Source organism: Homalodisca vitripennis, chromosome X (assembly GCF_021130785.1).
Source record: "Homalodisca vitripennis isolate AUS2020 chromosome X, UT_GWSS_2.1, whole genome shotgun sequence".
NCBI classification, from domain to species: domain Eukaryota; kingdom Metazoa; phylum Arthropoda; class Insecta; order Hemiptera; family Cicadellidae; genus Homalodisca; species Homalodisca vitripennis.
The window spans coordinates 63,828,017-63,855,454 of NC_060215.1; the positions used below are offsets into that span (position 1 = coordinate 63,828,017).

The 27,438-nt window shown below is 30.8% G+C and overlaps 1 protein-coding gene across 3 annotated transcripts in view; it reads right to left on the bottom strand.

Moving 5' to 3' along the window:
• LOC124369085 (latrophilin-like protein LAT-2) overlaps positions 1 to 27,438 on the bottom strand; it is a 381,707-nt gene that overhangs the window by 147,674 nt on the left and 206,595 nt on the right. For all 3 annotated transcript variants that reach the window (XM_046826807.1, XM_046826804.1, XM_046826808.1), the window contains exon 3: positions 22,451 to 22,655. In XM_046826807.1, coding sequence (XP_046682763.1) covers positions 22,451 to 22,655 — 205 coding nt within the window. The remainder of the gene's footprint in view (positions 1 to 22,450; positions 22,656 to 27,438) is intronic.

Below are 27,438 nucleotides of genomic sequence, written 5' to 3' on the forward strand. Positions count from 1 at the left end.
ATATTTCTCGATCTACGTTTATAGGACATTTTTTAAATTTGACATGATAAGTAATATCAGTAACAGAAGTTTGTGACACTCTGTATATAAACATACAGGGTGTCTCTGAACACTCTACTAACCTTTTCAGGTATTATTCTTAGATCAAAGTAAAATAAAATTCAAATTTTCAGAATATCAATAATTACCCGAACAGCCGTCATTTTTTTCACTTAGCAAATGTTTTATTCGAGAACGGGAATTTTGTCTATTTATTTATAACCTAAAATCCAAATTCTGAAAATCATAATGATTTTTACAAGATTTATTTTTTAATACCAATTTATTAAATACTTTTAGCTTAAATACTGAAACATATATGAAAAAGCCACAGTTATTACATTTTAGTTAAACAATTTAATTACAAATCAGACGCGGCAAAATTTCAGAAAATTGGTTTTCTTTGTTTGAAGGTTATTTTTGACGATGGAAGGATTGTGAAGGAAACAGGATTTTTCCGGACATTTGCCATCGTTCAGTGAAACAAGAAATCAGTAACACTACGTTTCGAGATCTGCAATCTGATCTCTTCTTCAGGTAAAGAACTAACCTAATACATTATTACAAACTAGGTTAAAATAAACAAATCTTACCAAAGCATTGTGACTGCGAGAGTCGTAGGTGGTCAGTAGACGAGTGAAGACGATTTGTGACATATATTCTGTAGTTCAGTTTTAATGATTAGTGTTGTGTATAGTTTTTTATTATGTGTATGTTTATAGAGTCAGTGAAGTTGACAAACAACATGGTGGTTGTGATTCCTGACTTACGATTGTCAGAACGCACTGGTATGATTTGTTTACTTTTAACATAGTTTGTAATTATGTGTTCAGGTTAGTTATTACCTGAAGAAGAGATCAGATTGCAGATATCGAAACGTACTGTTACTGCTTTCTTGTATCACTGAACGACGGCAAATGTGCAGAAAAAATCATGTTACCTTCATAAACTGTCAGCTTCAGATAATCTAAAATTAGCATTTTTTCCGATAAATAGTTCGTGTTTGGTAAACATTGCCTTTAAAACGTTTAAATTTAAATCAGGGGTGTCAAATTTACATAAATGTCTTCTCATGCTCAAGTGTCAATGTGATAGAGTTTTGGACTGGTTTTGAACAGGAGTGAATTGCGACTATAGTGTGCAGTAGATTCAATAAGTGTCAACAAGTTGTATTAAAGTTTAACATTGTTTAGTAGATAAGCGGAATCCTAATGAGATGAGGGTCACGGTTTCAATGGCTAGATTAACGTAAATATAACATTAATGGGGTTTATGATCTGTTAGCAGGTGAATGATGGTTAATCAGCAATTAGCAAATAAAGGCTGTTCTTAGTTGAATATAACAGTATATTGATTATTTCATACATTTTGACAATAATTTGAAGACAATTATCAGCTTTTACTATCACTAAAAACCGAGAGTTTTTGAATATTTAAACATACTGGTAAAATTTTGAACAATATTTTGGTTTGTATGGTATACATTTACAAAATCTAATAAGTGCGCAAGTATAAGAGATATCTTTATTATTGTGCACTAATATAAGTGTGGTCGTTATATATTCGCATTGGAAAAGTATCCGAAACCTTGTAGAAGCTAACATTCTATTCAAAATATCAAATGGATTGTTTCATCTAAAATTGTATTGTTAGTGCTAGGTGTAATGGTTCCGTTTGGTTTTGGTGTTATGGGAGGTGAACCAATTAGATATACTCTGAGTCGTAGCTTAGTACGCCAAATAAAATAATACGTCGTCTTGGGAGAATATTCTGCTTTCGGAAAAGTTCTTATCTCTATAATTTTATGTAACATGAAATAGTGACATTGTAATCTTGTAATCTAGTTGTAATTTATTCAATAATATCTCGTATGGACTTGATATCTTGTCTCTCTAATTCTTGAAATTGTCAAACCCTGAGTCCGCTATGTCTCCTAAACTCAAATTCCCCTTTTCCAATATTCCCATCCATGAGCCTATCGGTCTCTGGATCCTCCAACCAGTATGGAACATCTTTCTGACTTCGGTAAATCCAGCTTTTGGCATCTTTGGTTTATATGACAGTGTGGCTCACGATTCCTTCTAAAGTTTTCCCCAATTTGTAGTTCCGGGCTCATTATGAGGGTTGTATTTAAGTGAGCTTAAGTCGACGCTTTCACGCCAAACATTTTTCAGTAATGATGCAACTGACCAGAGGAAGATAACATTCTAATGAAAAATATTAGGTCAAGTAATATGCATTATAAACTGTAAGGTGTGCTAGTTAATTTGATATAAGTAATTTATACAAGGGGTGTTCAATAAACACTGACGGTAGCGTACATGTAAACAAACAAAGTATAATAATTCGTTTTTTTTCAAGTTGGCAAGTTGGCAAATATTAGCAGCCAAATCAGCTGTTAACATTATTACATAATTATTGTTGTCTGGGCAACTGATTAATAAACAGGTACACATTTTTGCCTCTGAAGTTTACTATGGCTGATTTTCGTGAGCAAAAATATGCGATAAAGTTTTGTGTAAAAACTAAGGAAAAGTGCTACGGATACTTACAGCGACTTGAAAAAAGTGTTGTATTGATGCAATGAGGGAAAGAACCTGTTTTAGGTAGCATAAAGACTTTAAAAATGGACTGGAATCATGTGAATTGGAAGGTGGGCCTGGCGCCCCTGTTTCTGCTCTTACCGAAGGAACAATCAACACAGGGGGTTTTATGATTCACACTGACCCATATTTTACTATTAGACTGCTTGATATAATGCTCGATATGTAAATTGACAGTGTCCATACACTCATGCATAATTATTTGAATATGTCACGTGTGTGTGCTCGTTGGATACCACGTCTGTTAACACCAGTTCAGAAACAAAATCGCGTTGAAATTTACCAACTTTGGTTACAGTGCGTGCGTCGAGAAGGTGATACATGGTGGAAAAAAATTATTACTGCTGATGAAAGTTGGATTTACTGTTATGATCCTGCAACAAAACAACAGAGTACAGAGTTGGTGGAAAAAGGTCGACCGACGCAAAAAAAAACTCATGCTCAAAGGTCTGCTGAAAATGCAATGGTGATTACACTCTTTGATTATCGTGGTATAGTGTACACCCATACTGTACCACAGGGTCAGACAATTAATGGGGAGTTCTAAATTTTAGTATTGAAGCAACTAATCAAAGATCACACCCCAAAAAGCGGCCAGACCTCGTCGGACGCTGGAAACTCCATCACTACAATGCTCGCCCCCACGTTGCCAATACTGTGTTTCAGTTTCTAGCAAAAAAAGAAATCGAAACTTTGACACATCCACCCTACAGATCTGAGTTTGCTCCAAATGACTTTTTCTTTATCCTCAAGCCAAAAAGGAGCTCAAAGGCAGGCGTTTTTCAACTGCTACTGCTGCTATATAAGACTTTAGAAGCGATTTTGAAGGTTCTGTCTAAGGAGGGCTTTGAACACGTCTTCAAGGAGTGGCAGAAACGGTGGAACAAGCGTGTGGCTTTAAATGGCGACTACTTATAAGGAGATACAAGGGATAAATCTAAACTTTTATATTAAAAGGTATTAAAAGAGTACTGTCAGTCTTTATTGAACACCCCTCGTAGTTACATTTAATCCCCACAACGGCGTGTTACGTGACGAGAGGGCTTCTGCTTTTTCTTCTACTTACTGAGTTGGTAAATAGAGGCTATTTGATACTGACGAAGAAATTTAATAAGTTGTGAAAAGGGACATCAGAATGCATGTTATTGGCACTTAAATTGGGTGTCTACGTCCCCAAGTAGTTTATGCCACTAACATGATCTAATATTGAGATAACTAGTTGAGACTCTGTATAAAAATTACAAAATAGTAGACAGTAAACAACCCTTGTACATGTGTCTCAGTAACTAGACTACACTTTGTAACTTCTTCCAAGTTACGTCGTTTTGTTGCCACGTGACTTGGCGTCTACGTTCAAACAAACTTTTCTTGTATGATTCAAGTAAAGCCTCCATAGTAGTTAGTTATAAAAAAATTGGTTTGTTGAACTGAATATTGTTACACAAAAATATTATATACGGCACTTACTCTACGATAACACCTTTTTTCCAAACTCTTATAATATTTTAATTTAGTTTACTCTTTTCATTTATATTAAAAACTTTATTCTAAGAAAACAAATATTTTTATTGAACAACGCTAATGATTATATCCCTAAAGAATGTCTTCAAAATCATGATTATGGACTTATAAAGTTAAAGTTGGAAGATTTTGTACATAGATATATTGACTGCTTATTTGCAATGATGATAGTTTCTTAATAAACATGACAACCAGATTCATTAATCTTATAACAAATAAATTTTAGTTGATATTAAAAATATATTTAACCAAACCGTTATTATAAAGAGGAATAGTACAAAACAAATATATATATATATATATATATATATATATATATATATATATATATATATATATATATATATACATACGAAAAATCTTTAGACCTAATTTAAAAAGGTACTGCTGAACATAATATCGGATTACTGAAAGCTTTAACTCTAATAGGATAGCAGATCTCACTTACGGATACCAAATTGACTAAAAAAATTAAGATTTCAAATGAAAAAATACGTTGTTGGACTTTTTCATGACGAAGGTGTCGTGTTTCTAAATTATTCTTTGTGAAGATAACGTTATATAAACTCGTAGGCCTTGAAATGTAAAAACTGTAATGGATTGAGAATAATGTTTTTTTTTTGTTATATTTCAACTTTAGTTTATAGTTTATTACTTTTTATAGAGCCTTTTATGTATTATAACGGTATTGTAATTGTAATTTCTTATATGTGTAAATTACTTGTAAAATTATGTATAAAGAAGTTTGAGTCGTAGTATCATTAAAAGTATTTTTGTCTAATGTTAATTTTAATTAAGTTGTTAGAAAAATTCTAACGTTGAGTCGTTAGTCGACAGTTCTAAATTAATGAGTATAAAGGTTTCAGATGTTTTTCATAATTTCAGATTTCATTTAACGATATCAACTTTCGCTATTCCAGATTTAAGTTTTATTCTCTACTTCTTTTACTTTTATATTCTTCAGCTTGCAATACTTTGGACATTTAGACCGCAGCATGTCGATTACAAATCTTTATCTTGCCATATTCAGGATGATAAGAGATGATATTTAGGAATTATTTTGCTGAACACAGAGATCTGGTTTTGTTGGTTTAAAGTCATTAAAGTAAATGAGGTAAAATACGTATTAGAGTATTTTTAGTAAAATCAGCCTTTAAAATTAATTATACTTTTACTATTGTGGAAAGAAATTTCTCCTATCAGCCCTAATTGCTCAGATAAATTTGCCGAAGAGCTATAGATTCATTAAGTATATCTCCGAATATAATCAAGTAATTTTAGTCCACGTGCCTCATTGTTATGAGTTCATTGTAGAACCTTTCATGCTATGCAAGATCGTAACATTTTATGCGTTTAGAACTTGGTGCACTTTGTTCAAATCTTAATGGAACTACAAAGCTGCTTATAATAGCATTTAATCATAAAATATTTATGATTTTATAATTTACGGACTTATTTGAAATTATGTATAATTTTATAATTTTAAGAACATGTATATCAGTTCTTAAGTCGATAAATTTACACCTTTATATTCCATCTCTCCATTATAACTATCTAATCTGAATTATTTTCCTATCCATAATCATAAGTAGGGTATAAGGAATTTAAATAAAATAAACAAAGAGGAAAGTGTATTAAATGTAATGTCTTCGTGTTTCAACAAAGATTTCAAACCAGGAGAAACTGATACTATTTAAATGGTCTACGTTTTTCAAGACAGTATGAAACTACGTCATCCCCACAATATCCTGTCAGCTCATCTGCGATGTAAAAATTAAACCTTTACTCTGACATAAAGTTTAGTACTTGAAAGACTCGTATCTTATTCTGGTGAACCCGGTCATCCGTGAAGACTGGAGGCAATGCATTCGTAATCGCTCTCAATAATATGTCTTCCACACCTGCCTTGATGCACTATTAATACTAATTGTACAAATTATGAACCTAAATAAGACAAATAATAATCAAGGAGGCCACAAGGAGGCTGGTTCATAGCTTTCTCTTCAGTAATAAAATAGGCCTTCCTGCCGCAATGGGGAACCCAGCTTGATAATTGGTTTGGTATCACTAGCCTAATGTTAAAGTAAACACGTAATATACACAATCTCTCAGTGATTTCACCAAAGTAGGAAATCATCTCCTGAATGTACAATCACAAAATACTCCATTGACTCATGTATGTGGAGAGTCGAACAAATACAATTAAATAACAATATATAGTAACTTCACGTAAATGATAAAATAGCAATAATGCCTAACGTAATAACTAGACTTAGGCAATATAATACCAAGCGAGAGATATTCCATAAACTGTTACTGCATGAGCTTTATTTATTTGGAAAGCAAACAGAGTACTTACATGATTAAAAGTACAATAGTTATTGGAAAGTTAGCAGATAATGGGATAATATTGGGTAATATAGCGGCAAAACTCAGACCTCTGGTCCTTCATGTAAAAAATTATCCGGGTACAGATTTACCTGAAAAGTTTCCGTCATTATTAAAGGCATCCTAGACCTGCCCCTTTCTTAACTTCCATGCCCAAAATGTATATGCATTTTCACCCATATACTGAATACCACCGTCATAAAGACTTTAACACAGTTTTCATCAGTTAAATCCTAAACTCAGTTTGAATAAGTACAATCCAGCTTACCTACATTGTTCAACTAAACATATATTTAAACTTTCGATTGTATCGTCATACAGATTACTACAGGACTGGATTAAACTAAGAATATGTTAAATGTGTGTAGTGCTATTGATTCTCGATATAAGCGGCCACGTCTGTAATGAAAACTGTGTTAATTAAAACAAAACATAATTAATAATATATGTAATTATTAAACCAGACTTACATTGCATATACAGTAAGCAACCTTACCTAAATTTTTAGCCACGGTGAAAATCTATAAAAAAATTTTCGAATTTTAAAAGAGCTTTCAAATATTTTAGACATAATATATCAGTCCAAAGGGTAAAAAATTAAGATAACGAATAATTATGTATCCGGCGATTGCAGTAAAATCTGACTTGATCTCAAGATAGATCATTTGAAGAAGCACTTCCTTTCAAAAGGGACCCGTCAGAGTAAGGACCATTCAAGATAAATTGATGTTAAAATGTGGAAGCGCTTGAGCGGGGTTTACAAAGGTCACCTGACACCGAGTTGCTTATAATTAAGGCATGCGTGATTGCTTACCCTGTGGCAATATCAAACGAATCCAGCCCCTAAAATTTGGCCAACATCATTACTTTCTCCTTATAATTTTATGTACAAGACAAGAAAGCCATATAACAAAACAAGTATTGCAACGTCCAGGAATACACTTTCTGCCTCCTCCTTATGTACCTCTACTCAACTGCAACTCTATGAGTTCATTGAATAATTGAATGATAAAAGTAATATATTTATAAATATATTTTTATTAATATATAATTAAAAAAATATATATATATATATTTATAATTATATAAATATAATTATATATATAATAATATAATATATATATATATATATATATATATATATATATATATATATATATGATATTCTCCAAGTAAGAAAATTCACTTTCCTAGTTCATAGAAGAAGACATGCAAATTTTGTGCACTCCTACCCACAATCGTCCATTATGTTAAACGAGCAAAAAAATGTAAATAATATAAATTTATTGAAAAGTCATTGACTTGAATCGCTCGTGATTTTAAAGACATGTTTATCAAGTTTCATATGCCTTTTTTGTTCTCTACTTTTCCTGCTACAGATAACTTTAATATTTACCTTTTCGTCAATGTCAAGGTGTTCCATCTTCCGTGACAATTCTGAGCTGTCCTTTTATTACCCATACATAGTAATAAGAGAGTGTACTATGGTGCAATAAATGTTTCAACGTACTCTCCGATACTCAACTCCTAAATCTTCTTTGTTATATACGGTATTTATCAACCAATTAGGAATGATACATAAACATGTAAGGATAGATCACTGATCATTATTTTATACAACATAAAATCTACCAGGCAATGGTATAGGAGACTCTTGGTCAGTAGAAAATATATATTTGTGTGAAAATAGTAGAATGGTCAACTGTGGCTTAAAAACTTAAAACGTAGTCATCAATATAGATATAACCATTTCTAGAAGGTGTTGCAGTTCTTGTCAAAGGGTTGTACTTAACAGGAATACAAGTAATATTTAGAAGAAATTTCGTAATTAAATATCTCATTGATCAATGTAGAAAGCATACTTTGACGATATTTCAAGATTGTTAGGAACATTAAAATTTGTAGGTCTTTATTCATTTATCAGGAGTCATTTTATTCATTTCACAGTCATCTGATGTGTCGTTACATGCATGGTCATTATATCGCTTATTTTGTGCATTTTGGTACACATGTTGAAATAATAACAAAATACTTGAAGACAGACATTTGTACTACGATAGCATCACTTCCGTGGAGGCTTGTAAGAAAATGTATTTAAAAGTTTAAATTTGTAGCCTCCAATTTTATCCTACCAATCTTCTTTTTTGACCTGCTCTACTTGATATTGTGGTGCTCAGTATCGGTAATAAAACTAATAATACTATGCATCCTTATTTTCTGCAAAGAATGGTGTACCAGAGAAAGTCCTTTCCTAATTTGCAGATGTATGCTATGTATCTCTACCGATTAAACTATCCCCACTATCCGTAGACATACGTGTATGTCAAGCTGTTATTGTAGAGGAGAAAGTTATGTCACTGTACACTAAAAAGTGCAGAAGTGTAATAAAATTTCTGCCCAACTATAGACAAATATCACCATCCTTATATATATATATATATATACTGGTTTTAGTACTACAAGGTATGAGTACCCTGCACCACGTGTTCCGTAGTAATAGGCTTCAGTAAGATTGCCTATAAAATTTTAAATATAGAGTAATTTCTTTCCTTAGATATCCTGCGGATAGATAGGTACTTGAAATATGACTCCAAATAAAGTATATCAATAACGAAAATAATTATAAAAACTAGTTACATAGATGGAGCTGAATTTGAAATTTCTGAGTTGGGGTAATACCCAATAACGTTATATGCCAATAATTAGGCACAATTAACTTACAAAAATCCTCCACATTTCCCTTTAACACCTCCCAATTATCAATAAGAACTAACTGTTATGATTATCCCGCATAATGTGATCGGAAAGAACGCTTTATTATTTTCTAATCATATAGGCAAATCAATAAAACTGTCTATACATTGACTACCTAAAAAAATCCTGCATTTTTAGTAACTACCTGTTTTTTTAATCATATGTGTGTGGCGTGCTACGAGAAGTAAGAAGAAAATCTTGAATGAAAGCATATATCGAGTTGTAATGAAATTTATTTGTAAAAAAAAAAATATATATGAAATGAACCAGGTCTTTTAAGGTTGACTCTAGCCAAAATGGCGAAAATTTGTATTCAGTTACACAAATCAGTAGTGCTCATATGCCCTTGAAGTACTCATCAAGACATTTCCCTGACTGATTGAATACTGATTGAATATTGTTAGGCAGAAAAATTGTATTTATTTCAAAAATATTATGCACGTTAAAGTTTTGTAAAGAACAATTCTCAATTAGTAGGAATGTTTATTAATTGGGAATTAATTGTAGAATACCGATAAAAAAATACTCTAGTTAGAGTGAACCTTTTTTGTTTGGGTTTTGGCATTTTTGTATCCCTACAACATGTCCCCACCATGTGATAAGAAATTGATAGTTACTTAAAAAGTATGCTTAGATTAGTAGTATTTATGAATGTAGTTATGTACGTCGTAGTACGTTATTCAAATAATTTGTGATTAATTTATAAAATAAAATATTGAACCCTTCCAGACATTTATTAAAACCCTATATATTTCAAAGACGCAGTATTTTAAGACAATGAATTTTTGGAAAGTATCTATTATAACCGTTGCAGTTTTACTTTTCAATAACCACGCTTAAAATAAGGTTAACAATACGTTAATTTCATGTTTTTAATTCATTAATAGTAAATAGACTATTTATTCATTTCTATCGACATAAAATATCCGAAAATAAATTATTTAATGAAGTATAAGAAAACGCGGTGTTCGCCGCTGAACAATAGACACAATGAGCTAATGCAATGTAAAATTGAACGCTTTCCATACAATACTGCGTTTCAGTGACACAGTTTTACTTTAAAAGTGTTAAATAGATAATCTAAAATTAGTTTAATATTTTTTGTAACTAAAATACTTCTTTTTGACAAATAAGTGTGTTCATTTACAAATCCTATGTATACTTTTTATTTTTAGTAAAACTAAAATCTATAAGCAACAGCTTTGCACTTTTAAAATACGTATACTTGTAGACTATTTAGCTAAATTCTATTATCTGCCCCCAAAATAAAATTGTTCTATGTTACTTTAACCACTGAACTTGTAGAGTCACACAACAAAACAATTCTTATGATTGTTATAAATCATAACATGTTATAACAAGGAATGACGTCTTTTCCTGATGATGAATTAAACAGAATCATAAATTAATTATAGGTCAAATTATTGTGTTATTGAATCATTGTTCATATCGGGCTGACAATAATGACTTCGGCCATCAGTCACTGATGGTCGAATCAGACCAAGGATACACTAGAATCCCACACTAGGGATACTAGTGTGGCCTTGATCAGACCCTCTGTGCTGTTCTGTACAGGGTATAGGCCTGTACACACACACACACACACACACACACACACACACACACACACACACACACACACACACACACACACACACACACACACACACATATAGGATGTGCAAAAAAGGTGTTCAAAATCTTCTGTAGCTGATAATATTCATTCAACACAAAAATGCCCTATTGGAAAATGTATAGTTTGCCGCCAGCTACCATTTTGTGTTTTTGATTAAAACATTAATATATCTAGAATTAGTAAAGCTACATATATCAATTTTACACATCGGTATTAATAAATTAGAGGAAAGGTACAAAATATTGGTTCCACAAGCCAAAAGTAACAAACATGTCACAGTTGAGAAGTATTAGCTGTTTCTTTCTCTCTTTCGGCTTTCGTATTTTCAATATTTGCTATCTGTAGCTTAAATAGTTCTAGATATATTAATTAAAAAGTAAAAGTTACAAATGGTGGTTAGCAGCTAACGACATATTTCTCGATCTACGTTTATAGGATATTTTTTTAATTTGACATGATAAGTAATATCAGTAACAGAAGTTTGTGACACCCTGTATATAAACATAAAGGGTGTCCCTGAACACTCTACTAACCTTTTCAGGTATTATTCTTAGATCAAAGTAAAATAAAATTCAAATTTTCAGAATATCAATAATTACCCAAACAGCCGTCATTTTTTTCACTTAGCAAATATTTTATTCGAGAACGGAAATTTTGTCTATTTATTTATAACCTAAAATCCAAATTCTGAAAATTATAAAGATTTTTACAAGGTTTATTTTTTTTAATGCCAACTTATTAAATACTTTTAGCTTAAATGCTTAAACATATATGAACAAGCCACAGTTATTACATTTTAGTTAATCAATTTAATTATAGATCAGGCGCGGCAAAATTTAAGAAAATTGGTTTATAAAAAGGGAAGTAATGTTGTAAGAAATCTTCAAAAATAACAATTTTATTTTACATACGATTGGTAAAAATTTAATTTAAAAGTGTTAGACTAACTCTAGTGACACTGTTCAAGATGTGCAATCAAACTGGCGGTGAGAATATTGAAAACCACTTGTTTTTTGTATTGGACAGAAACTTTTCACCAGCGGAAATTGTTCTTTTAATTAAAAAATATATTGTTTACTCTGTTCTAATATAAAATATATGTAACATTCGTTAAAAGTCCTACGTAAATAAAGAGGTTATTTAAAAAATAATATTCACAGTTTATCTAACTATGTTTTAATCAAAAAAAAACCTAAACCGTACAATAGGAAAGGATATTGGGATAACAGTACTAAAATGTTAATGCTGTAATCAGCTGATAAAATTTAAACAGATGATAGATGTCTTACGAAAAATGCTGTCACATAATGACAGTTGAGTTTAGTACTTGTCTTTATTTCAAAGTGAAATATTTTATTTGTTTAACCAGATTTTCTTAAATTTGCTATAGTTGGTTTTTGAATTAAAAAATATATAATATAATTACAGTAACTCCTTTATAATATGAGGAATTTTAGATATTTACGTTTAAAATTTTCAGAAAGGCGTAATATTTAAAATAAAGTATGTAAAAAATTATGATTTTTCTCTAACTCGGTTGTAGAGTTATAAAGCTAACAATGTTTAAACTTAATACAAAAAGCTAATCTCAAATTGGTACTATTTAATAATAAAACAAAATGGTCACTTTTTGGGTACATATTGAGTTTCTAAGATATAATATGATCGCTGTTTGATCCAGGAGTAATACCTGAAAAGGTTAGTAAAGAGTTCTGGGACACTGTCTTTAAAATGTACTAAATATTTATTATTTAGCATGCACATTTTTCTCTTTCATACGGATCAAGACGGTAGACATAGAATACACAACAAAAACTCTAAGGACAGAGTACTCCCACTGTATCACTGTAGTAACTTGATAATAAATAACAAGAGACTTAACAATGAAATTATCCGTCAGGCAACGAGCTAGACTTTACAGTAAACCATCGTGATAAGTTTACATCTTAATAGATTTAAGGGTGATTTACCATAATAACAGTCTACTAGCATGTTTTAATTTATATTCATTGCAAATACTATAAAACATTGGAGATAGATCAACAACAATCCAGCCCTCTCTGGCAGATTGTTAATGGGGAAAATTAATGGGGAAAATTTGTTTAAGCATATGTTTGTCCCTGTGTGCACACACGTCCGAACTGATATTTTCCTCGAATTGCTCTCTCTTTGCAAATGCAACATACCAATTGGATACAGCAGCTTAAATTAAAGGTCATTTTATAAAGCAGATTATATTGTGTATTAAACATAGTCTTCACGGATAAAGAGATGACTTTTAACGTTGATTTGCGTTTTTAGTAGCTCTTAAAAGTAATTTATTAAACATAATTTGACCTGTTTTATATATTAATTATCATAACAGTTAGGTTAGTCACGATTAGTTCAAATTGTTTAGTTACTGAAATAATTATATTTTGTAACATTTAAATCTATTAAAAACGTATTAAAGCTAAACGTAGAGAACCAAAATTAGTTTTCTAACATACTATAACGAGCGTTCCGGTATATAATTTTTACTCTTATAAATATAAAAATAAATATCATTTGAAATTAATTTGGAATGAATTAGAGGATAAGTTACCTCACCGAACTTCCCTCAACAAATAATACACTTCATTTAGCGGTAGATAAGCGGTAAGATGAACTTTTATAAACAGGGAATATACCAGCCGATGGGATGACATATTAGAGAGACTGACGTAACTAAACCTTCCCACCATAGCTACGTTGGTTTGGTGATAATGCAGTATTGACTTAAAAAAGAACATACATATAGAGTCATTGCACATACTGTAATATTGTTTTTGGATATTTTATTTTCATACATACATTCATTCAGTTTCTAAGGTTCAGTTGGAATTTGTGACTTGTGAAATTTAATTTCGTCATTCCTACAACATAAATTAATGCTCCCTCTCGTATGTTTTGATAATCAATATATAGTGCAGAAGCAGAACGATTATGATATAACACATTATCCCCACACATATTCCAACGTTTTAAAAAGTTACTTTGAAACATGATTTTAAAAAGTCACATTTATAAAATGAATCACACTAATGAAAAGTGTTTCTTATGATTTAGTATATGTTTTCTTGTCCATATTTATTTCTTTTAAGTGTACTATATTTTTTCGACTTAATTGCTTTTGGTTACTGAGGGGCATTTATTAACATTAGAATAAAAAAAAAAAACATAACATCTTAGTATCCTCCATATACGTTACCTGTGAAACGCAGATGCCTTATTATCACGTCAAAAGTCTAGAACATTATTGTATATCATGTGTAATATAGCGATATGTAATCATATGTAATATAGTAGTTTTTAAACAGTATCAGTAGTATGTGGGTTGGTCGACGAATGCAGACCTATTGTGACATGTATTCTGTAATTCAGTCTTAATAATTGGTGCTGTGTTAAATTTTTATTATGAGCGTATTTTAGAGTTAGTGAAATTGACACACAACGTGGTGGTTGTGATTCCTGACTTACAGGCGTCACAACGCTCTGGTATGATTTGTTTATTTTAACATAGTTTGTAATTATGTGTCAGGTTAGTTATTTACCTGAAGAATAGATCAGACTGCAGATCTCGAAACGTGGTGTTACTGATTTTTTTGTGTCACTGAACTATGGCAAATGTCCGGAAATAACGTCGTTTCCTTTAATAAACTTAATCGATTTACGAAAGCAGTGCTTCTCTGGATAGATTAACTGAGCAATCCTGTCCACCTGCTGAGTCATTGATCTTATGTTGGGTATAAGATAATCAACTAAACGTTCTCCTACTTTCTAAATTCATCTTGTTCAGTTAAATTGAGTCACATACATATCGAGAGTTGAGATAAAGTCAATTCTTGACATTTATCTGTCCTTTACGGAACACCTCTAAATCTCATCTGGGCCCATAATATTTATAAAATTTCATAATATTTACTGTCGGTGTTAAAGTATACAATAAATTAACTTCTTTAAAACTCATGATGATATACGGCTCAATGTCGTAAAGAAAATGACTGGTTTATATAATGGGTAGATAAGCTACAGTTAGTAGTTTCATATGATTATGGATTCAGTAGTAAACAAAATAAACGACCTTAGTGAATCAAATTAAATTTCTCAGACCTATCGAGGATATTATCCACCTGATTTTCGGAAGGACTCTCCTTCTTTAATACTTTGTTTGGCTTAAGTTCCTACAAAAACTCTTTTATTGTACAGTCACTTTTATACCCTTTAGGAGGAATTATTTCTTATGCCGGGCTGCTAATTTAGACATTTTAAATAGAGTGCAAACCTCTGTACCAGATCGTTAAGCTAGGTTATCGTTTTCAGGACAAAAACATGCAGAAAACCAGCAATCACCAGCGATGTAAGTTTTTACTCCCAAAGAATCTGTGTTAAAACCCAGTTTTCTGTGCAAGGATCTAGTAAAATAGTCACATCCTTGACGATAAATTTTCGAGGTTCTTGAAAACAGTAGAATATACAGTTTACAGTTTTTGCTGTCATCTTCATTTATTTAAAATATATAAATACCTATGGAATCATTTGACATTTTATTTTTAAATAATTTTTGATAGGAGCTCCAAAAAACATAAAACCAACAAACCATAATAGAGCTCCATTAATTTACAAACTGTATTTTGATATTGCAATCCTTTAAAAAGTTATTAAAATACGGTTATCAATTTTAAATCTATAATCAATTTTACTATCCAAAGTAGGACTGTTTTACTACGTTGTATGTAAGACATGAAACTTGCCTTATCAACCTTTCATTCTAAGAACCATCCGTTGTTTTTTGTTAAACTCGTACTGGCGAAAAATGATGACACATTGAAATATTCACTACAATCAATTGTATACTAAGAGTCACTTATAATATGATTTAACTCAGCATATCTCAAATTAAATTTTGTAGCTTAGGAAAAAGCACTTACTTGTAAAAGTTATTTTTTTTGAAAAAATTTACTTTACTGTATTTGCAAATTGATCAGCTGTTGTTGTATTTTTATACAACCATTAATAAAAGTTATAGGTTAGTTTCCCCTTAATGTTATTCTTTTACAACAGTCAAAACAAACAAAGGCTATAATAGTTTTACCTTCAACAAGGAGCACAAATTTTACCGTAAAACATTAAAATAAGCAATGAATTATTATTAAAATTAATAGTACATTTTTATTTTTGTACTAACTAGAATAAACTTAATTTAATACAGTTGTTTTAATGCACATCTAATTAGGTAAAACACTAATAACTTTACATTTACATAGCTCCCTTCTTTCTTACAAATATAAAAGTATTGACCAAATTTTTAGAAGATCATAAATGTGGAATATAAAACTCTATGACATAATACGTCACACGATGTTATTCACAGTTAAACTTGGCCCTCAAAATTTTAAACATTCCAAAATGAAAGTAACTTTTATTCTATGGCGATATTATATATAGGCGATCAATTGATAATATTAAACCACTGTTAAGATTTGTTGTGTATTCCATACTTTATTAAAAAGCTATATGAATACTGATCCAAGCTCATTTATTGAGTATAATATGTTTGATTGTACAAATAATTGTTTTACGAGCTGTGTTGCATTAAGTTATTCCATTAATGGTTTTATTCATAATTGTTGTTTTAATCAAGCTGTCTTTACATATCCCAGTTTTTATTTTCTTGTTCTGTGTATTTATTTCAATTCCTCAATGTAGTCTGAAATAGATTATTAAAATAAAATTTTGTATTAAAACCACAATAAAAGATTTTCCTGGATTCTGCAATGGTTGAATCAAGACGATAGTTTTAATATAAAACCTAAACCAACTGTATCAATATGTAAGCTATGTAGATTTTATTGCCCATCATTTCCGTTTTTACTATATCTTTACAGTGTATTTATGTCACAGTCTGATCCTTGCACTTACTATGTTTATTTTAGTTGGAATATGTAGTTACTTTTGAATATTTCTGATCAACTATTTAGTTTTTAGATCAAGAGGTTTTAATTTGATTTCTTATTTATTTAGTTTTAAAAATAACGTTATTAGGGATATATGGTATAATGCGAAAATGCTATTTTGTTGTTTTAATTTTAATTTTAAATTAAAATATAATTTCACCTTGATAAATTATGTTTCAATGTATATTAACATAAACAAGTTAATTTAGTTCGTATAAAATAATTGACTTTTCATTTAATAAAATGTACTACGATGTGTAAATGTATCCACTATTACTATTATATGAGTATGATAAATATTTATGAGGGCATTTACTCATTACTTGTAATATTGATATTGATATAAATATTGTACAATCTAGTTTTGTATTTTTATCATTAATGAGTAAATTTTTCTGTAGTTGTGAAAAAACATTAAACAATTAGAGATATATAGACTAAAAAAGCTTCAGACGATACACTAAGCGGAAGTTAAAATGGAGCTAACTTAACATTCGCTACGATAAATTATGTTCAGAAAACTCTGTTATTTCCCCGTTCTTTTAGCTGTGTCTAAAACATGATAGAACACTCAAATGTGCATCTGATGACACAATAAGAACACATCCTCGTGAGGATTACATTGGCTTCTGAGGAACCATACAGACCTCTTTTATAGTCTAGGTGTATCTAATACTGAAGCGATGTAAGTTCGTTCTGAACGTTTTCGTTTGCGAACTTTTTTGAAATCTTCAAACGGACGTGGCCTCCAGATTACAGGAATCAAGTCTGTGACAGTGTCAGATTCTGACGCTGCACTGCGCGGAAGGTGGAATGGAGGTAAATTCACCATTCGCATTGAATCAACCTTTCCTACCATATCTATAGTATGTGTTGCTGAATTATTAGTTATTAAAAATATGATTTTATTTTCATATAAATAGTAATCTTATCGAAATTTTACACGAGTACTAAAGTAGTGGGACTGGATAGACATAGGATACGTTTTCTTAGCGGTTGGATCCATAAGTGAAGAAAAATTACAATTTGTATAAAGTTGCATTGTAATCTACAGATAATACGAGTACTAAGACCTAATGTTTAGTTGATGTTTTAGACCTACCAGACTTGTTCTTAGATCCACTGATTCCTGGGTTTAAGAGTATAGAGTTACCACTCACATTAATTAAAAGTTTATTTGAATTTAAGATTTTACTTTAAAATACTGTATTACGATTTTAACGGAAATATTCTTACGTTAAAGCTATGAGTGATTTTAATATTAATTTATTTAGAGATACTTTGGCTGAAAAATAATTAATTAAGATATGTAACTCATGTATTCTGAGTTCATTTCCATTGAAGACTACTCATCACGTTGGCTAGTCGCAAATGGCAACCGGAAATAGTAGTTAAAATTATTCCTCATATAATTTCAAGCCATAATACAAAATTAGTTTTAATATAATACACCACTTACCCATATTTTCAAAATCAAAGTCCAAATAAAACCGTGGAATATTTAAAAACGATATGCATATTTTATTTGATTGAAATCACATTCACTTTTAATTCCTAACAATTTGTTAAATGGAAACATACTAACCAACAATACCTTAAATAACTAGTAAGATATGCCTTAATTTTGTTAAAAGGTTCAAATTAGTTTTTTTTTTATTGTTGTTAAATTTCTAGGTAGGTTCATAAGCAAAATATTTGTAGTACACATATTAGTACACACACGTAACCAAATACTTCTATAGCAATACTTGGAAGTTAACCGATAAATATGTTTTCTGGAGCATTAATTTCATACAATCTAATCATGAAAATACAAATTTTATCAAAACAATGTTTTTTCATTGCTCTAAAAACAATGTCCATTTTAACCAATGGCTTTAACTACTTCTCCAATTCAACCACATGTATATTAAGTGTATTACAACGTTTTTAATGCTGAACATTCTTATGATGTCGATTACTGCTAAGCTATCATTTTGAGGAACCTGAGAGAATAAGGCTAACTCCATCAGTTTAATTACTTGACTCCAACTGACCACGCAATCTATACACAATCTAAATTAGTTTAGATCGCAGAGACGCGACAAGGTGACAGAATTTATTTACTGCAACCAGGTTCCAATCTTGAGCTTACTAAATACAACAATTGTCTTATCCATTACAATGTATAAACCCATTAAGGCTGATATTCTGATTGAAACTACACTTCTAGAGGTACAACACTTACGAAATTACTTAGTGTTATCTAATATATTCTAAAATAATGTTATGCGGGATCAACTATTAAAGATAAAATTATATTTTATTTTTAATTTCATGAGTAATTATTTATACTGACATACACCGCATATGCTTTGATGGATTTTGTATCCTAGCTAATGATAGCTAGCCTTACAGAAGTAAGGCGTGTTTAGAACTCACGGGTGCTAAGTACCGACAATAAAATTCTCATAATAAGCCCAAAAATATAATTAAGGTTCCATATACCATAATTACGTAGAAATACAATCAGATGCACATTACTTGTTCTTACAAACCTGCAGCAGTATAATTTGAATCTTAAAATTTGAGTATCCCGACGGGCAATAATTAAGATGTATTATTTCATTTGTAGAAAATTACAAATATTCAATTCAATTAATACTGTTACTCATTTTAAAACTAATAAAGGATGAAAGCCTCGTAATGCTACACCACGGACCTTATACTTTAACGCCTCTCCTGGGTTAATAAGATGTTTAATAAGATCCTCGCATAGGCCAGTCGCCCATGAGGACTGGATAATGCTAAATATAGATTAGAAACTCTGTCAAAAAGGAACCTACTACAATGCTATATTTGACCATCAATAACTTCCTTTCAATTCCACATCATATTGTCGTTCAGACAGCAGTATGTCAGATTGCCTCAGGAGTGACAAAGAATAAACTTTACCTTCCATCACCTTTATGGATTCCTATGGTTTCTATTATGCGATGAAGGGTTTGAACCGATGCGGCTGTAGTGCCACATTTTGCTTTTACTCTCAGCATTTAAGGATTCATTCAAATTTAATCGAATCAAAAATCTCGTCACAAAAAATTGTACTTTTGTATTTGTCACAATAAAGGCGCTTCCTGATTGAACTTAATACTTTTGTATTCCATTTGGTCCTACATTTTTTGCACTTTTTACTCTTGAACAAAAATAATTTCGCCCACTTATAGGTTAGTTTTGAACTATTAATATATTAATACTTTATTAATACAGCAATAAATATACAGTTTTTATTGCTTTATATATACTTTATTTAGTACATCAAGATTTTATTTCTTGTAAAAATCTATTACTTTTCTTCAAACTTGCAATTAAACAAATTAATAAGCGAAAAACAAATTAATATTTATGAATAAAAATATACACTAATTATTTTAATAACTAGGCAATAATATATTGAATATGCTTGAAATCATGTTAGATATAGTTTTTAATTGTACTGTTCGCTTTGTGTTGCTTAAAGTTGTTCATAAATTACTTTTAAAGAAATTAAGTTTTTTATCACAATTTTGAATGCAGTGATATATTCAGTTATATATATATGTAATTTATAATTACATTTGTGTTTTATAGCCTCATCAAAATAAATACAATACAAACTATATTAATATCTACATAACTGGAATCATTACTTATCTTACTGGGTAAAAGATCTACTTCCATATCTTAATGTTTCTAAAACTCAAGGTCGAGATATTATTTATGCATATTAAATGGTTTTATACTGTATTCAAACGTCAGCGGTTAGAATGCAACATTCAAACATTTTATGAGCTATTTTAAGGTTTCGAAATGTGTACACGCAATTCAATGGTTTCGGCATGTTAGTCGATTAGGTTCTATTCTTTCAAATGAATCAATTATAAAGATCTTTTAGTGGGGCTAAAACTGTGATTATGTTTTACGAAGTTTAATAAATACAATTCTATACTTGCAAAATCATACATCATTTTCAAAAATATATTCCCTACAAAATATTTAGAATATCAGATTGAAGGGTCCAAGATTCGCAAGAAAATTTTTAGGCATTTAGAGTGCATGGTTGGTGTGGTCACCAGCAAAAAAGATGAATAGACTTGAAAGTTTGTATAATAAGATGTAAAATGCATGCAAACTACGTACATAAACGCTTCCGTCTGTTCGTCTAATACTAATATATATATATATATATATATATATATATATATATAAATATCTAATAGTTTCTGTGTGTGTCGCTCTAATACGTAAAAACTACTGGACCGATTATATTGAAATGTGACATGGACATTCTTAAGGTCCCATATAGGCTTATTCCTATTTCTAAAATTCCTCCTGATTCCGCCCTACTGGTCTAGAAAACTTCCTTCGTGGCTTAATCTGCAGAATTAGTCTAAGGACCATCTAAAATCTTTTTGCGTTTATAGTATTTAATGCATAGAGTCAGATTAAAAGTAACAACAATTATTACTTTAACCTTCTCTGTAATCTCTGAGGAGCACAGAGATAATCCAGATATACTCGTAAAATGGAAAATTTTCAGCAAAAATAATGGTACATTTTTGCAAATACTAAGGTGTGCAATGCTTATCATTTGTGTAATCCAGAAGTTAATGACAACTTTACTATCTCATTATTGCTACAGATTCAAAGACTGTTGATAAAACACATCCTAGTTGTTTTTTCTAGACAAACTTAACTATGGCCCCAGAAATACCTTAAACCGGAATAAACTGCAATGGACCAACGTAAGTGTATATATTTTTGATCGGGGCATGAACGCAAAATAAATTTCCGTTTCACAATGACATATATCCCAATTATCCATTACATTATGAGTGTCTTAACTGAAAAGCTGAGAACTTCGACTTCAGGATTCCTCCACGCTGCTCCGAAATAGTTTAATTCTTACAGAAATAATAAAAGTTGGAGAGAAATTCAATTTTTCTTAACGCTACTTATAAAAACTGTGCGCCTATAAAAAACTGTGTCCCTAAAACGGATCAGAAATCAGGAGTGTTTAGAATTTTATTTAAAATTGGATCTGCTAAAGATGGCCCTGTTTTCAGTAGGGAATTGCATAAGAAGCTGCAGGTGACTGTTATTAAATTTGTAATTTACTTAGTATCCTATCAGTAAATTGAACTATATGTTTGGTTTTCTAGACCTATAACTTAGCACGTTTCCTAACTTAAACTTTTTAATATCCCGTCTTATTATTCTGGATTATCCAGTTATCCATAAATTATTTTTCTTCAAATTTATTTTCCAACTATACACAGTTATTATAACGAATAAATTTGGATTATTTTTAGTAACGTTTTTGGTATAAAACTAATTAGCTGTGACATTAAAAACGCTTTATGCAATTGTTTCATGCACCGTGAAGTAACAATGTTTAACTGTAACTAAAAATAAACATAGTTTATTCAAGTCCTATGATAAAATTGATTGCTTACTGTATAAAAAAAGCACTAAGAATAAACAAGACAGTAAAACCGACAGTGAAAAGAAGTTACCTTTTAGTTGTGAGGTTACCAGACTCTGAGTGTATCTGGAAGTACTGAGCGTCACCTTCCGGCACAGAGTCGCCGAGTAGACGATAGAAGGGGGTGACACTTGGGTCATCGATGTCAAACGCCCGTATTCTAGTCACGGACACACCAGATGGCGCAGCGGCGTAAATACGCGGTTCGTGTTCTAGCCGTGAAAACCGAAGCCGACCTGTAACAGAAATAAAGACTTTATATCGATGTACTTTAAAGTTCTCCTTATTCACATCTGGATTTTATTAAATACAATACTTCAATCAGATATTCACTTCGTAATTTTATCTTCACTATAAGAAAATAATAATAGAACTAATACTTCTTGGTTCTCATCCAAACCCACAGATCACAATACTCATAAAATGTAAAAGAATATTTTTAAAACTACAAGTTAGAATGTATATATAGAATCTTACTATAAATTTTTATTACAGTAATAAGAACAGAATAGTTAATTATTATGAAATATTTCTTTCTTAGGGTAAGCACTCTATCTAGTTAGTATTAATTATTTTGAAAATTATATTAGTTTTATTCTATTGTTTATTTTATACTCTGTTATTGTTTCACGAATTACAAGTAATTTTACCATTGAAGGTGTAAGAAAGAGATTTGTAAAAATAAAGAGTTAACTTTTTTGTGATTCTTCAGGATTACTATATGAAACATGAGTTATATTAGATTTCTACTTTTAAGGAAATTTAAATAGTATAGTGTATTATGAGGTCTTTGCTGATACTATGTACTAGTAAATTTTCTAAGAATTTATTTTGCAAAGGTTTATATGTTCTTAATATGAAGCTTTTGATTTGTAGTTATAGAATACAGCTTGATCACTAAATCGCTGGTTTATATAGTTGCGTTTCCAGAAACATGAGGACTAGTAAAAATCTTGCGATTTAATGCATGAAATTTTTTTGTAAAATAGCTCAATATATTTTTTTATCATACCCTCTAACCGTGGACATTTGTGGAACCGTTCAATTATATGAAGCCGTTTTCAGTATTTTGGATATTTTACTAGATAAAAAATAAACCTATAATACGCAATAACTATTTATGTAATGCTTAATAACAAGTAATCAAATATATTTTTCCTTGCTCAAACAGAATTCTTACAAACATCAACGTTTGGTGAATCAAAGACTGAAATATGTGGATTTACGTTTCAGCCTCAAATCACTAAGACAGTTCTTGGCTTCTAAACAGTACTTAATATATCTTTGAGGTACTTGAAGATGTAATTTTCTTTACGCCTTCAGGGAAATAGTAGACAATTTAGTTTAATGCAAACTTGAGTAAGATATTGCTCTAAAAACGTAGAGATCTAAGGATCTCGGTGGATCGACATTTCTCCCTGTCGCTATCTCTCACCAAATCAACTCTCTTTTGAATAAGCAGAATATTGCAATATTAAGTATAAAGAGACAGGAAATTGTAACAACAAATCCTAGAAAGAGTATTTACAAATGTTATTTTTTATCATGCGGCAATCCATCCTGATTACATAATGGATTTGTACATTTCTTTACTAACCATCGCAATTAATTAATAGGGTTTAGTTTCTCAAATTTGCGTAACTTCCTTTTATTTAAGGAATTTCAATATTAACCTACTAAATCCCACCATCCTCCAGATGCAACGACGTCGTGGCGTGATATATTCTTCTCGTCTAAATTGGTCCACAAACCTTCAATCACGAGAGTACACCCGAATAGATCAGCGATCGCCAACGTAATCAAAAAATGTGCACACACATTTGCATTATCCATATTGAAAACTAGTGTTTATGACTATTTCGTTCAAGGTGGTCGTTTCTCATAAAATTGAATTAAAGACATTTGAAATATTGAGTGTTTAATACAATTTATATATGCTTTGTTTGTTATATGAAAATTTCGTGGCCTTTCTACATTATTAAAAAGTTTCAAAATGGTGTCATGGATATCGCGTGTGATCCTAAAAGCTCGATCAAAATTAAAGTTTTACTATTAAACTTTTATTGCAACTCAATAGGCACAAATTATTATAAATCAGAATTATTAGAAAGTTGTCAGAGTGGCCTTGGTTGACTGTAATAATACATCAAAAGCATATTGAAAATGTATAAATAAACTCTGGCCATAAAGCTGTAAACGACAAACCAAAATCGGAGTAGATCTGATTGTGATATCCTTGATATCTGTGAATCCTTGATATTGCTTATAATTTTATTTTTCGCCTGTCGCTGAGACAGTATCCGCGCATAGTAAAGTTCTTCTTCGGATATTAACAAATATTAAGAACCTTTTCCCATAAACGGTCTTGAATCCTTGATGAAGTAAGCATCATATCTCAATTCTGCATCATTAGGAGGCTAGTGGTGTTAAGAATCTACCTCCAAGTACCTTTGTTTCTTATTTTTAGGACATAAGGCAATGTGCGCAGGATATACAATTATCAACAAAGTGAATATTCCTTATAGTTTCCTCCTGGATTGAATTCAAGGACACATACAAATCGGAGACGTGGTTCAATATACTAAAGATAATATTATCTGTATAAAAACAAAAACAACAAAAAAGATTCAAAATTGCGTCATTCACAGAAATGAATATAAACATACTGTATATATGTTTGTTGTGTTATGTTATGTTGTTGTGTAGTTGTTTATTATATTTATGTTTTATATATATATATATATTTATGTTTATATATATATATATATTCGTGAGGTATATATATATTAACACAAGTCTCAGATGTTTACCGCTATCAGACTAAAGAACGAGACGAACAACACAGGTAAAACTGCTTCTGAACCTACTAATCCAGGTGGTAATACGAGTGATCATGTAATGCCTAAACGTATATAATATTATATAATTGTTCTTTTTAATACATTTTGTGTTTTACTCCGTTAATTAGTTTGTGAGATGTCGTAGGTATGAATTAATGAATGAATAATAAATAAATAATAAACTTAATTAATAACCTGTAGTTTCGGTATTGAGACTGTTTCAGTGAACTAATGAAATCAGATAGTAATATTACCTATGAATTCAGTGGTTAAGATTTTATTTACTTACTTTTACAGCTTTATTCCAGTCATATAACTGTGGATAATGTCTCATTTAACAAATTATAATTACAAACAAAAAGACTATAATTTTTCTATTATATTGGTCATTCGATTGTAGAATCGCAAGTTGATGATTTAAAAAGTTATTCAAAAGAAAAGATCAGGGGTAGAATCGAGTGTTGAGATGAGTATTATTATTCCATTTTAAAGATATACTTCAATAAATATACAACCAAAGGTAACAGGGTAAATGTGTTTAAGGTTACAATTGCCCCTAAGGGCATAAATCAAAGTCGTTGTGCTACATTGAACCTCCACACTCTGTTAATACTAATTAATTTTAACTTCAAGAGATGGTATGTGACAAAAGAGTATTAGCGATTTTCTTTCTTGATTATTGTTTAGCTCGCAAACCTCTTAGTGTAGGAACCTCCGCTTACGACTTTGGTGTCAATAATACACAGGTATTTGCCTCTCTAGCAGACTTACCGAGTGTACGGTGTCCCTAATCAGTGTCGAAGTACTGCTTCTGTGTCACAGTAAAACCAAAATTAGACAAAGCTTGCGCCCCACCACCGTGTCACGTACACAATCACAAACCCTCATGCGACCACCACGAGTTTCGGTGGCAACTCTTTGTCACGTAATCGGCAATCACTGGCACTAGACACGGGATATCCAAATGTAATCTTCCTCTTATAGGTTCACATTCTCTAGGGAGACAGTTGATATCAAAGTGGAAAAAATTAACTTAACCAAGACATGGAATTCAAAGAGAAGCACAAATCATTCAGGTTGGAAAGCAATGTGACATCTATGAGACATTCCATTGTCACACGCTGTATCATAGCAAAATTAACATTATAAAATAGGGAATTTTTTAAGATTTCAATTTTCATGAGTTAGTAAAAAAATACGATGTACAATTTTCTGCTGTCGTTTTACAATAAATTGTATATAAAGAAAGTAGTAAATACGTCTGTATTTCCTCATAATGCAAAGTTTGATATTTACGATCATCAAAAATGAATCAAAGAAAAAATAATTGTAGAATTATAATCAAGTATACCTAATAATACACCAGAGCGCAAAATCTGAGGTCATTATAACGTATGCAGTATCTGGTTAACATTATAGTTTACACCTACTCAATATTGTATGTCAGTAAGTCATTTTATGACTGTCTAAGACTAGCTTTAATGTAGTAAATTTATTTACAAACATTTATCTCACCCTATACCAAAAAATGGTAAAATGCTGTGTTACTTCTCTTTTGACAGTCCTACCGCTTACCCTTCCCCACACCATCCAGGCCGACGCTTTTCATCAACGGTAGCCGTGATATCTCTCGCACAAACTTTAAATCGAATTCGAGCAAGTCTTTGCCCCTTTCTTTAGAGTTTGAAGTTCTTTATTGTTATCTCCCTTAAGCTCACAATTAATTTTCTTGTTTGTTAGACAAACTTGTACGCTTTATTACCCTAGGTGAAGAAACGATGGAGAGAAGGCAAATAGTTTTTATTTACTTGGATAACTGGCATCAAAATAATGGCTTTTTGTAGTGTAAACGGCCAATATCAATATAGTGTTATAAACTTTGATATTCTGGAAAATAGAAGTAAAGAAATCGCGGAAACTATATTCAAACTATATTAAAACACTTTTCTATACGATTGGACTGATAATACGTAGTAAAATTATCAATACCAGAAAAACACGCATGTATTGAACCAACCACACAACAGTAAATTGAAAACTATTTCAGAGTTTGATCAATTTGGCAAATTCATTAAAACTCCAGCATGTCACATTTGAAAACTCTAGTAACAAGCAGGGAGTAAATTACTAAATGTTGAAACCACATTGTTTATACATTGATCACAACCCACACAACTAA